Source organism: Nannospalax galili, unplaced genomic scaffold (genome assembly GCF_000622305.1).
Source record: "Nannospalax galili isolate Female #2095 unplaced genomic scaffold, S.galili_v1.0 scaffold398, whole genome shotgun sequence".
Lineage (NCBI taxonomy): Eukaryota > Metazoa > Chordata > Mammalia > Rodentia > Spalacidae > Nannospalax > Nannospalax galili.
The window spans coordinates 227,716-242,436 of NW_008341813.1; the positions used below are offsets into that span (position 1 = coordinate 227,716).

At 38.9% G+C, this 14,721-nt stretch overlaps 1 protein-coding gene across 1 annotated transcript; it reads right to left on the reverse strand.

The window, feature by feature from the left end:
* Positions 1 to 8,735: 8,735 nt before the first annotated feature.
* Positions 8,736 to 9,692, reverse strand: LOC103737541 (olfactory receptor 52N2). The gene has a single exon (XM_008837361.1). It carries the CDS (start codon positions 9,690 to 9,692, stop codon positions 8,736 to 8,738), a length of 957 nt encoding a protein of 318 aa, XP_008835583.1.
* Between the last annotated feature and the right edge of the window lie 5,029 nt (positions 9,693 to 14,721).

Below are 14,721 nucleotides of genomic sequence, written 5' to 3' on the forward strand. Positions count from 1 at the left end.
CTGGAGCATAAGTAGTCTCTCAGGGCCCATCCCCGAAGAAAAGTGATTTTCCCTCTCCCAACATCCATCAGTTGCCAGTAGCTCCTCAGCTAATGGTGGAACTTCTTGACCCCCTCCCCCATTCATGCTGGTTTGATTTTATGCAGGTTTTATGGATGAAGTCCAAGATGCTGTGAGTTCATGTGTGCAGTGGTCATATTGTGTCTGGCAGCTATTATTTCACTGTAGATGTCCACTACCTCCAGCTCTTATAACCTTTCTGTCCCCTCTTCTACGATGATCCCTGAGATTTGAGAGGATATACATTTCTCATTTAGAGCCGAGCACTCCAGCCTCATCTTCTCTCCACTTTGACCAGTTGCGAGTCTGTATTAATTGCCATCTACTGCAAAAGAAGGTTCATTTAATAGGGTTGAGAGATGTACTACTCTGTGGGTATAAAGATAAGAACTTAGGGGTATGTTTATTACTTTTCTGTTTAACAGAATAACAGTATTTGGTTCACCCTGAGGACCTATTATCTAACCAATCATGGTTTTAAATCCAATAGGAAAGTGGTTAATTCTCCCATAATATTCATGCCACTACTGCACCAGTGGGTATATCTTGCCAGGCTACCAGGAGAGAATGGTACTATATAATTTATGAAGGGAGTTTAAATGGAATTAGCTTCCTAAAATACATATACATATATAAAGGAAGTTTAAATGGAATTACCCTATAAGGGATGACAATACCTCTCCCAGACACCATAGGCTACCAAATAAAAAGTCAGTTGCCAGGTATGAGTTACCTCTTTCCAAGTTATTGGTCAGTGGGTTGTCATAACTCCCCTTAAAAATAACAGGCATTGCATGACATGGGTGCACTCATGTATATGCAGGCACTACACTCAGACACATAAAATAAATAATAATAATAATAAATAAAAAATATTCTAGAAGCAGAGATTCTCTGACTATGACATTTGAACCAGAAATCAGTTCATCAAGAGATCCAGGGCCTGGAGAGGTGACTCGGCAGTTAAGATCACTGGCTGCTCTTGCAGAGGACTCAGGTTCAGGTCCCAGCACTATTTAAAAAAATAACAGGTTATTTCCATTGCTCTTGGTTACCCCCAGCACTTAATGGTAAGGACCTATTCCTGAAGACACCATGTACTTGAATCATTGGACATGAAGAAATCAAGCTGATATTTACCTGGAAGCTTCATAGTGCTAGCTTTCATAGTGCTGGAAAGTTTTGATTGCTAATGGAGGAGAAAAGTAATAAAGAGTCTAACCCAGTTGCGAACCCTATGAGCTACCGTATGGCTTTTTCATGTCCCCTTCATGTTGGTCAATCTTCCCACCCACCACTATCCAGTCATCTCTCATATCTCTCTATCCCTTCCCTGCCTGAACCATTCTACACCCTAGTTTTCACTCTTTGCTATTACCTGTATTCTGCTCTCCTCTTAAGACATCCCTCTCCATAAATAGTCAACTGCTCACACACAGAGAATAAGTGTTTGTGAGATTCCCAACCCTAAGTGACACATCTACAATGGAACTTCTGTAACTAAGGCTCCCAGAACATAGTGGAACAAGAGAAAGAGATAATACTAATACATCTCTCAACTCTCATCAACGAAGCTTCCTCGTGCAACAGCGGGCGATGAACACAAAGGCCACAACTGGCCAAAGTGTAGAGAATAAGAGACTATACAGTGAGGGTCCCTAGACAGGATTCCTATATTAAACTTCACCCACCCAGGGCTCAGGGACCATTGTGGAAGAGGGGCCAGAAAGGTTGTAAGAGCCAAGGGAGAAGGTGCATGGCCATAAGTAAACAGAGTCTTATAGGCTCTTGGGACCTTGCTCACATGAACTTGCAGCAATGGTGATAGCATGCACAAGAACCATGCAAACTCATTCAGACAAAACTAGCATAGAACTGGGGAAATTGGCAGCAGGCCACATCTTTGTCAAGAAACTATTGGCACCTGATTGCTGCTGGGTAAGGAAGAGTTGGCCTTTTTTTTCTAATATTTTATTTATTTTTTAAATTTTATGTGTATGAGTGTATTGCCTGCATGTATGCGAGTGCACCCATGTCGTGCAATGCTGCGGAGGTCAGAAGAGGGCTTCAGATTGCCCTGGAACTAGAGTTAAGGATAGTTCATACCCGAGTTGAACTTTTTTAAGAGAGTGATGCTAGACGGGCTGAACAGGCTCCAGTAGATGAACTCACACCAAAGGACATCTGGCAACACAAACAACTGGATAGGACTTAACATATATGACAATGTGCATGAATCCCTGTGGGTGGACTATGGGGGGTTACAGATAGGGAAGGAAGTGAAATATAATTAAGAATTATTGTATGAAATCCACAAAAATTCAATAAAAATATATTTTTAAAAATGTTCCTCTCTCGATGACCTTAATTTCCTGACTTCCACAGACAAACTCAGTTGAACACACAAAATCAGAGATTAGATCTGGGTCCCCCCAATGAGGTAGGACTTGCAGCATTTGCCTTTCTGTCCCTGGTTACACCACTCAAAATATTTTCCCAATCCATTCATTTATGTGAAAATTTTATAATTTTATAGTTTGTAGCTGATAAACTCCATTATGTATATGTATCTATGTATCACGTTTTCATTGTCCGTTGATCAGTTGATGGACATCTAGGTTGATTCCATTCCCTAGCTATTGTGAATAGAGGGGTGATGACCATGGATAAGCAAGTATCTCTGTGGTAGGATGTGAAAACCTTGGTGGGCATGACCATGAATGGAATAGACCCAACTATCTCATCAATACTTTTAGTTTACCCACAACAGGGTAGATTGTTTTCTCTAAGAAATGCTGTTTTCAGTTTTCACAGACAAGAGTAAGAAGTTCTATTGTCCTCACTGAACCATAACAAAAATATACATAGCAAATTTGTGCTTTTAATCTCAAAAAGCCAGAAGGGGACTGTGAGTGGCTTTACTAGAGATATAATAAATATTTGAGGAGGTAAATAAGCTTAACCTGACTGAATGCTACATAATGTATTTAATGTATTTAAATATCACATAATAGAATTTTCTGTGGGATTTGTGACCTTTCCAGCCATGTGTATTAGGCTGTTTACATTGCCACCTGTGAGTCCACTCCCATTGAGGATTTTAAGTCCAATTAGATAGCTGTTGATGAAATGTATAAAATCTCAATAAAAATTAAATAATATGTCACATAATAATCACATTAAAATATATGTGCATATAAAATTTTGATTGAATAAATAGTTATTAAAACAAAAGTTTTAGAAACAGGAAAACAATAAATAAAGAAAACTTTAACTCATATTACCCGGTTAAACTCATATAGAAGTGAGAATGAGAAAATGAAACTTCAGCTGAGAAAAATTCAGTCAAAAGGCAAGTTAGGGATACAGTTTGAAAGAAAAAAATAACAATTAAAAATTTTATTCCATTAATAACAAAATATGTGTGTATATGAGGGTACATGTGCATGCATGTCTTTGTGTGTCTATTAGCACATACTTATGTGTGTGCATGTATGTAGAGGACAGAAAACAGCCTCAGGAACAGCTGACATTTTCTTCTGGTGACAGGGTCTCTCAGTGGCCTGGAGCTCACCAAGCAAGTGAAGCTGGTTGTCCAGCAAGCTTCGGGCATCCACCTGTCTCTGTTTATCCAGCACTGGGATTATAAGTATGTGCTACAATGCACAACTTTTTTTAAAAAACTTGGATTCTAAGGATGGAACTCAGGTCTTCATGACTTCAAGGCAAACACATTACCAACTGAGCCATCTCCATATCTGCTGCCAAGATTTAAAAAAATATTTTATGTATTTTTATTTTATGTGTATGATTGTTATGCCTGCATGTAGGGAAGCGCACCCATGTCGTGCAATGTCCATGGAGGACAGAAGAGGCTGTCGGATCCCCTGGAACTGGAGTTACAGACAGTTGTTAGCTGTCATGTGGGTGCTGGGATTCAAACTCAGGTCTTCTGCAAGAACAGTGTTCTTAACTGCTGATCTATCTCTCCAGCCCCCCAGGGTATTTTTTAAATGTGGCAGAATACACAACTAACTCTGAAAAGGAGCCCTCTTAATTTTTACTCTATTTTAAAAATGACAAAAGGTAATTAAGTGTTAGAAAGGATTTGAAGAAAACAAAGGTTTGTGCCCTGTTTATGATACTATGTATTAGTATATACATTTTGGAAGAAAGTGTAGCTCTTCTCCTAAAATGTAAAAAATAAGCCTATCCTGTGATCCGGCAATTGCACTGCTAAGTACAAATTCAAACCAAATGAAATCATATTTCACAGAAATATTTACACAAATACATACTTTAGAATTTCATACATGAGTACTCTATTTACATTATTTCTACCTCTCTCTTCACCCCCAACTTCGCTCATGTCCCCCTCAAATTCATGACCTCTTCTCTTATTATTATTGTTGTTGTTGTTGTTGTTGTTAGATAATGCACACACACACACACACACACACACACTACCTACTAAGTCCATTTACTGTTGTTCATACGTACACATGTTTAGGGTCAGCCACTTGGGATTGGGTAAGCTCTCAGGGTACCCATCTCTGGAGAAAACTAATTTCCCCTCCCTCAGCAGCCATTGACTGCCTGTAGCTGTTCATCTAGGGTTGGAACCTTGAGAAATTTTCCTCATCCACACTGGCATATTGACAAATATTGTCATTATGCAGATCTTTAGGCAACTATATTCAGGAGATTTCATGGGTGCATCCTCCCTGTCATGCCTAGAAAGTACTCACTAGCAACAGGGTTCATGGTCCTTTAGTTCTTACAATCTTTCACCCTCTCTTCCATGATGTTCCCTGAACCTTAGGTGTAGGGGTTTTGTTGTAGATGTATCAAATGGAGATGGGCATTCCACGACAACTTATCCTCTGTATTTTGACCAGTAATGGATCTTTGTAGTAGTCTCCATCTGCTGCAAGAAAGTTCTTTGACAAGGGGTGAAAGCCAAACTTACCTGTGGGTATAAGGAGAAGTATTTAAAATACATTTAGAATTGCATTGATTTAGGAAAGTGGTAATAATAGGTTATCCTCTAGAGTCTATGACCTCTCCAGCCATGGGTGTTTGGTTATGTTTACAATACAGGCATATCCAATTAGACAGATGTTGGTTACTACTATGATAAAAGTGCCACTGTTCCACTGTTGGGGATATCTTTCCAGGTTGGTCATTGTTGGGGCTCATAGGCTTTACATCTGGGTAGGACTACTTGTCACTTTTCTGGCTTGACAGCTTACATAGCATTTCACAATACTATGAGAGCTAATACTCAGGGAGAAGACCCCAGTGTCATTTCCTGCTCGATTCCTCCATGTCCTCTTGTTTGAAGTGTATGGTATCTTCAGCAACAGAGTCTTATCTTCAGGTTCTGGGAGGCAACCAAAGCAATGAAATAGCCAATATTGTTTGGGGAGTCTCCTAGACTGCACTGACTAGAAACACGAAGGGATATTTCCTTTACTTGGCTCTAGGACTTTGTTAGACTGTCTCTGACTTTTCTGGGAAGTGTTACCACCCTATGTGGCATAACTCCTTATTTTATTTATTATTATTGTGTTATGTGATGAGCATAAGTGTATGCACACCATGGCATGTGTGTGGAGGTTAGAAGAAAACTTTTAGAAGTCAGTTCTTTCCTTCCACTGTGGTTCCAGGGATCAAACTCGGAGATCAGCAAGCTTGCACAACAGGTGCTTCTATTCACTGAGACTTCATGTTGGTCCAGTTCATTATACTTTAAAGGCTTCTTTCTAAAGAACTATCACTTCACATAGGGCAAGATTATTATTAGAGACTGTTCACCACTGTTGCCATAAATATTATGCTAAAACCTTTTTACATTTCCAAATGGAAAAAATAGTCTGGAATATTATAGTCAGTAAAATCAAAGATACCAGAAGCAGACGGCCTCCATGTAGACCCAGCTCTACCAATTGCCTTTTTGTTATTTTCATTATGCTATTAAACTTTCAGTGTGTCAGCACCTTGGTTCGCTTGCTGTAAATGAGTACAGCTTATTATCACATTCATATCTGGGTTTAGGATCACATGAGCATGCAGTATTAACCATATCTGGAAAATGAATGCATCTTTTTAGTGTTATTATGGCTACTGTAATCTTGAAACATTTATGTATGTGTTTATGAGAAACAGTTCATGTCTTGAAATAAATTAATTCCAGAGGAAGACATAGACTTTCCACTTTGCCAAGGCCTCAAGTTCACAAAAGAACCTGGGTTTGTGGACTGGAGAAGTGGAAAGTAGAAAAATTGGGATTTTTACAGAAAGAGAAAAAAGTTGAGGAGAAAGGGGAGATGGGGTGAGGACTTAAGAGGCAGTGGCTGTCTGTGTTGGAGGTCTGAGCTACCAAAGACAGTGATTACCAAGCAGCAGATAAGGGTTAAATGTTATTCTGAGATACTTCTTAACTCAAAGGGAAATGCAGATCTTGGTGTGGCTGGTACCGTGCTGAGGATCACACCCCAGGTCCTTCTGTATGGGACTTCTACTACTTTCTAGCCACATCTTTGCTCCTCCACCTTTCTGAAACCTTTGCCTCTACAAACGATATTCTTTATGTAATGTCAACATTGTATATGTAGTGCTTAATTTTTCTCCTGCTTCTTCTTGGATAGCCATATACATTCAAGATTAATCTGGTGTTATTTCATTACCTTACCTGTAAAGCCATAACTTGCTACCTTTGAAAGGTTACAATGAACATTCATTCAGTTTTCATTAGTTTTGTAATCATCTGTGTCGTACCAGCAGCATGCCATCATCTTATCATAGTCATTTCAAGGTATTTCCAACTTTACTAGAGGAAAAGTTCATTCAATACAGTTTTGTAATCATTGTGTCTCAGTAAATGATACAAAGCCAAACACATACGGACATCAAGAAAGCCAGTGGCCAATAGTGATATGTTTGTGAGAAGTCAACGAAAGCTCACCCATGGAACTAATTATTTACTGCCTTTGCATTGGGGAGATTTCTCCTCAGACTACAGCATTCAGAATAAATGAGAGTTAAAATCAATAACTAACAAACAATAACATAATTTATTAAATGGTTAGACTATATCAGAAACAATGCTGTATTCTTTTAGTTTTAGAATTGGTATATTTAATTTTGATACATCTTTGTGGTAAATTTTCTTGGTCATATTTGAAAAAATATGGATGTTTACAGAGAAACAGAGATTCACTAGCATGCTTATATCAAATCTTTAGAAATAAAGAAGAATTTAAGACTTGGGAACAGCTGAATTCAAAACCAATAGAGTATGTCCCCAAACTGTTCCCTACTGGTGTCTCTTTCCTCCACACGCATCCATTATCTCTTCTTTTTCATTTGTGTATCATGTCATTTCCCTGACCAGTTCTATACATAGATCCTGAGACATGGAATCATCTCTCATAGTAAATCCAGCTTGTGGCTAATGATATTTGCCAAGTAGTGTCTCAAAAATGAGTGAATGAGTGTGGATTAGATACTTTACTGTTGCTGTGATAAGACTCTGACCAAAGCAACTTATAGAAGAAAGTTTATTTGAGCTTCCAGTTCCAGGGATAAGGGTCCATAACGGTGGGGGTGGCATGGCGGGAAAAGGTGGTCAGAGCAGAAAGTAGAGGGACCACATCTCCAAGCAGGCACAGGAAGCAGAGAGTGTCAGGAAACCTGACAAGGCTTAAGAACTCTCAAAGCCCACCCCCAGTGATACCCTTCCTCCAGGAAGGCCACACCTCCACAAACAGCGCCACACACTGGGGACCAAGTGTCCAAATACCTGGAGTCTATGGGGGAAATTTTTATTCAAACCATCACAGAGTGAATGAATTAAAATCTGTTAAGTAAAATAGTAACCTGATGATATTTACTTTCTTGATCAATAACATAATTACAACTAGATCCATTTTCTGTGGAGGTGATAAACTGAATATTCAGAATAAAACAGAATACTCTAGACATTCTAGGAAGAACATATTTTTAAAGCTAAGAAATAGTTTGACTATAGGATATTTGAAAAAATATCAAGCTATAGCTTGTCTTACAAAATATTGTAGCACTGGGTCCATGTTTTCCTTAGCAACAATTTACTTGATCTAAGTACAATTTATCAGTTACGGAGTGAACAGGATAGATTCACATTACTGCAAGCTTATCTTTTAAAAAAATTTTATAGACCTTTTTAAATTTCATACAACAGTTCTTAATAAAATTTAGACCCCTCCATCCATGCTCCCCTACCCCCTACCAGTCCTCATGTATTCCGTCATATACGTTAAGTCCCATCCAGTCAAGCAAGTGTACCCAGATGTCCTTCAGTACAAGCTTATCTTTTTAAGACACAACACACAGATTGACACTGGGCCTCTGTTCCCCTTTTTATTAGTTATAATCACATAAGATGTGATTTTATAAACATCATACAAAAACAAAATCTACAAAGATCAAGTACATTTCATTTTAAATTCTTCATTCTGCACTTCGGTAGAACGTCCCTCAGAGGGAATATTTCATAATCTCCACTTGCAAAAAGTTCAGAAAATTTTCATGTTCAATGACTTAATACTATTACATTCGCTGTTCATCACTCTCTTCTCCACTGTTTTCTTCCCATCGCAAGCAACTGTATTTGATCTTAAAATGAATTTGTTTTAGGTAGTACCAGTTTTGTCTCCAAGTAAAAATTTGATTACACCTTCCCGAATCTGCTTGGTCTTGATGCCATAAACAATTGGGTTCATGGTAGGGGGTAAAAGCAGATAAAGATTGGCTACTATGATGTGTACGTGATGGGGAATAGTGTGTCCTCCAAAACGGTGAGTGAAGAAAGTGAAGAAAGCAGGTACATAAGTGATCACAATAGCACAGATGTGAGACGTGCAGGTGCTGAAGGCTTTGTGCCGGGCCTCTGCTGAAGACAGACTTACTACAGCACTCAGTATCATAGTGTAAGACACAGAGATACAGCAGATGTCAAACACACCAATCAGAAGAGCAACCATGAGACCATAGATTGCATTGACCTTGGCATTGCCACAGGATACCTTGGCCACAGACATGTGGTCACAATAGGTGTGCGGGATGATGTTGCCGTGGCGATAGGGCAGGCGCTTGGTGAGGACAGTGAATGGGAAGATGAGCACCACGCTTCTCAAGAACGTAGCAAGACCAACCTTGGCAATCACGGGGTTGGTGAGGATGGTGGTGTAGCGTAAGGGATAGCATATGGCCACATAGCGGTCCAGGGCCATGAGCATGAGCACGCCAGACTCCATTCCAGTCAACATGTGCACAAAGAACATCTGGACCAGGCAGGCATTGAATTCAATCTCCTTGAGGTTGAACCAGAATATACACAGCATGTTGGGCACAGTGGTGGTGCACAAGGTGATGTCGGTGAAGGAGAGCAGGGCCAGGAAGTAGTACATGGGCCGGTGCAGAGCCTCCTCATGGCCAATGAGGTAGATAAGCCCACAGTTCCCCACAACGGCAATCATGTACATGAAGCAGAATGGCAGGGAGATCCAGACATGTGCAGCTTCCAACCCAGGTATACCACTCAAGATAAAGAATTCCGGGGTCAGGCTGGAGCTGTTGGCTCCAGACATAATGGCTGGCAGGATGAGAGCATTTTACACTCCTTAACAGTGTCAGTTTCCTGGACCAGAATGCAAATCAAAGATAAGTAGAGGGCTTGGAAAACAAATGATACCCTTGAAATGAAAAACGATTGCATGGCTTTAGACACTCTCTCCAGCTTGATAATGTAGCTCCATTTTTCACTTCACATGGTCTATTATGCTGGCAGGTTGATTAACTAATTTATGGCTCAGTTTTTTTCTTTATGATGTAAGAATAATTGTATCAAGTGCAGAATGTTGACAGGATTATCCAAAAAATAATTTTATACAATAAATATTTGGTAACAACAATCAGTGTTCACTATTGTTCTTATCATGACATTCTATCACATTTTAATTTTGAGGCAAGATCTCTAGCTCAGGCTTGCCTTTAACTTGCTATGTAGCCAAGAATGATTTTGAACTTCTGATCCCCCTGCCTCCCACATCCTCAGTCCTAGGATTACAAGCCTGGTTTACACAGAGCTGAGGATCAAATCCAGGAATTCATGCATATTAGGCAAGCACTGGATCCAAAGAGCTACATTCCCAGCCCAGGTTCATCTCAATTTAGGGCATTCTATGGCACCAAGCTTCCTTGGAATGAATAATGAATATTCAGGTGGAGCTGCTCATCCTGCAGGAGCTCAAATCTCAGTGTGCTTCTACTATAACGGGGTTGGGTGTGGACTGCAGAAAGGAAATTCTAGCCACTATGACCTCCAAGCAGTTAATGTTTGGTCTTGTGCTTTAGATAAGAAAACGATATGAGTGGCTCTTAAATCTGGCTTGAAATCAGGGTAAATTTCATCTGATGAATCCTCCCAAGGCTCCTGCTACTAAGAGATTGATTGAGCAAGTGGTCACTGGAATTTCTGTGAAAAGAATTTGTGTGTTTGGACAGCTGCTTTAAATATCTCTGCCTCTAACATAGCCAGAGGCCACCAAAGCCACCTAATCAAAAGAGCTAAGATAGTTCCTCAGCTAGGGCTAGTGGCTCCTGGGAGAAGGAGGGTCAGGTTTCTTTTATCTTAATATATTTTTTATTGAGTTTTTGTGCATAATAGATCTTAATCAAACTTAGATCCCCTTCCCCAACTACATCCCCCACAACCCCTCCACACCAGATTTCAGGTTTCTTTAAGGATGTGATGCTGAACATGTTATCCAGGTTCAGGTGGATGATCTCACACTGAAGGGTGTTTAGGGACACAGGTTTGACTCAGTAGGTAGATATATATAGCACATAGAAATCAGGCAGAGAGTATTGGGGAGTGTAGATGGGGAGATAATCTAAATATGATGAATATACAGTGTATGAAATTTGTAAAAATTCAATAAAAATGTAAAAAGCCTACAGAGTGAACAAGAGAGAGAGAGACAGAGAGAGACAGAGATAGAGAGACCGAGAAATCAAGTTCTTTAAAAATGTGGCCAGGATATTTGGAGAGGGATGAACTGCTGGGTCAGTGTTGCTGCTTGTAAATTAAAACCGATCAACAGCCATGGGAACCCCCGTTGTCTTACAAGCTCAATATATTACAAGAGTCAACCCACATTGTTTATTAAATTGCAAACAGATAAAACAAAGCCAGCTCCTCCTTTTCCTTCCTCATACAGATACTTCTGTCTAAAATATCCCATTTCAGATTTTAGCATTCTCAATGATCGACAATTATTTTGGCACTATTTACAGTGCTAGAATATGTTCCAAAGAAGAAAACGTTGGTGGGTAAGTCTGTTCTTTGAAAATATAAGAGCTTATTTCAGACTTAACAATTGCAACACAGGGGCTCACTTCTCTATATTAAAGCTTCTTTGCAACACAAGATAGCAGGACATATCTGGACTTGAGCAAATGAATGTTTCTTTGCATAATTTTTAGGACCCTTCAAGGGGAGAAGTTCAATAGTACTGCACACAACATTGATGTGTTCACTCAGCAAAATGAGCATCCATTCAGTATCTGGAATTAAGTAAGTAATATCTATTAGGTTTTACAATAAGTGTAAGACTATATGATAAGGCATATATTAATTGTTGGGCAGATATTTTGATTGCCTTAAACATTTCTGACACCACTGTAGTAAAGATAATGCTCTCTTGCTCATGTTTGACTGAATTGCTGTATTCTAGCCACTTTATTGTTGGCCATTGCTCTGTAAATATTCAGCTGTAACTGAGTATGAGCGTAGAAGCAGAGCCGCCTGTGGTTTTCGCACCATTCATTATTTCTTATCATTTAAGAAAATAGTCAAAACTTCCTACATTCAGGCTACTAATATTCCAATGCAGGTTGATTTCTGTACTCAAACCTAAAAAGCATGAATACGTGTCATATCCTCCTTGTATTAATGAGGAAATGTTGTAGGTAACTCAAAATACCTAATATCACAAAATTTAAAGGGGTAGAGGCAAAGTTCAATTCAAGTTGAGTTTTCAACCACACAGTCAATCTATATTAATTATCATAACAGCCAGTCTGTATCAATTACCATAACAGACTGAGCCTAATGCTGAGGAACAGCGTCATAAGCAGGGTGTAACTAGCTTAGCAAGTCATGAGGATGTAAGAAGAACTCGATTTTCAAGTGCAAGAGAGAGAAATATTATCATTGGTTGTGTCTTAGGGAAGATATAGAACAAATGTGGGAAGCTGAGGAGTCAGTCTCTCATGAGGAGAACTCTCCACACAGAGGTTATCTGTGAGACAGCAGCAATCTCATCCTGGGTCTCCTTTACCTCCAATGCTGTGTGGCATCTGGTTCCATGGGAGTTTTGCATGAGAGGATTTCTGCATAGGAGTTTCTTCCTACAAGTCTTCTCAACACCTTTTAGTATTCAACTCTTGCTTTGCATTATTTCCCTCCTCCCTCACAAAGATCAATCCCACTGGAAGCAAATCTGTGCATAGCTATCCACTGGACACACACACACACACACACACACACACACACACACACACACACACAAAGTTTCCCTTCCACTGAAACCCATGACTGCCTGAACTTCATGGTCCAATGAATTATGAAGTAGTTTTACTCCTGCTTCCCAAATATGGGAGACTTCCTCACTTCTTCTTCCACAAATGATTGTAGAAGTCAACAAAATTTCTATGAACCACATCTGAAACACTTATGCTACTTGGACTTAAAGCTGTTCATTTTCTGAAAATAAAGTCATTGAAGTCACCCCAACTCACCTCAGTGTTAGCAAAGACCAGACTCACACACATGGCTAAGAGTCCCAAGTATCAAGAGTTCTACCGCTCCCCAGCAAAGCTGAACCTTTAAAGCATTCACCAATGTGAACTGTGTGAACCTGATTGGGTCTTGAAGTTCAGTGTCTCAGAAGGCTGGGGTTGGAAAGATTAGATCTTCTGGGAATTTTAAGATAATTTCTGGATTTATTCAATCTTTAAGCACAGGTGAAACTAGAGAAAAATAATACCAAAGTTATGATCTCACAGATGCGGATTCTGAAATTTCTGACACCACTATTTTTTTATTTCATTTACCTTTGCCAAATTCAGCCTCTCTATAGCCCATTGCCCACTACATACATATGCATATAAACCTGTGCATGTATGTGTGAGCACACACACACACATATACACATACATTTATAGTTTTGAAAAAGAAACACAAAAAGAGAAAAAAATAATCAAATAAACCATATAAATATAGAATATATATAGAAATGTTTCCTGTTTAGCTTAGGTCTATTTTGTTTATTGATTAAATTAATGAATACATAGGTTTTTATGGTTTGAAAATTTTATACATGTATATAATGTGTTTTAATCCAATCCACCCCCCATGCCGTCCCCTTCAATTCCTTCCCCATATTTCCCACCACTATTCCATCCTAATTCCATATTTTTAAAACCCAATAAGTCCATTTACTGTTGCTTTTATGTGAAAGACTGTAGCACCATGTACCAGAGAGCAAGTAACCTCTTGGGGTCCACAGTCCTGAAGAAAACTGCCACTTCTTCCAGCAGCCAACAATTTCCCATAGTTCCTCAGCTAGGGGTGGAACTCTTTGACCCTCTCCTCTTTCCAATCTGGCATTTTGATTGACTTTATCTTACACAGTCCAAGGTTCCTGCCAAACACAGAACTAATGTTGAAAGTCATCTTTCAGTCTTTATTGAGAGCGTATCAATACCATCCTGTGCTCATTATGAGCCCAACAAATCAACTGGACAAATGTAGACTGTCACAACTAACTGGCAGGAATTTTTTAAATTATCAATACATCATTTCTATGTTCTGGTAATATTGTCCTCAGATTTTTTTAAATAAATGAAAAAAATTTGTCTATAAATGAGATATATCCATGTTAATATGACCCAAGTGTTAATAGATGGACTATGAATTGATGGTATATTCAGGCAATGGCAAGTGATTCAGAAATAGTAAAATTTTTTATTGTTATGACCTGTATATTGGTGAAAGTTGGATATTGAAGACATTCACCACTTTTTGTATTGAAGTAAGTCTGTGTCTTTAGTAGTGTTTGCTTTATGAAATTGGGTGCAGTCATGTTTGGTGTGTATATATTTAAAATAGTGATGTCTTCTTGATAGACTGTTCCTTTAATGAAAGTAAAGTGCACATCTTTATCCTTTACTAGTTTTAGCTTGAAGGCCATTGTGTCAGCTACTAGAACAGTGACATTTGACTGTTTCCTATTTCCATTTGCATGGAATACTTTTTTGCCAACCTTTTACACTAAGGTACCATGTATCTTTGACAGTCAGGTGCATTTCTTGGAAGCAGCATAAAATGGATCTTGTTGTTTAGTTCATTCTCTTGTTTAGTCTGTGTCTTTTGATTGGATAATTAATATTCCAAGTATTATTGAATGGTGTTTATTGATTTTTGTCATTCTGTTGATGCTGCAGTGTTGGTATTTTCCTGTTTCTCATTTGCTTAACTAGTATTCTAGCATGATTTATTCTTTCTTGTAGCCTCCTGGATGTGTTTATCTTCCTCTTCATGGAATAATTTCT

Bases quoted from the DNA above. Each gene is read 5' to 3' on its own strand.
- LOC103737541 (XM_008837361.1), bottom strand. From the start codon at position 9,692: ATGTCTGGAGCCAACAGCTCCAGCCTGACCCCGGAATTCTTTATCTTG.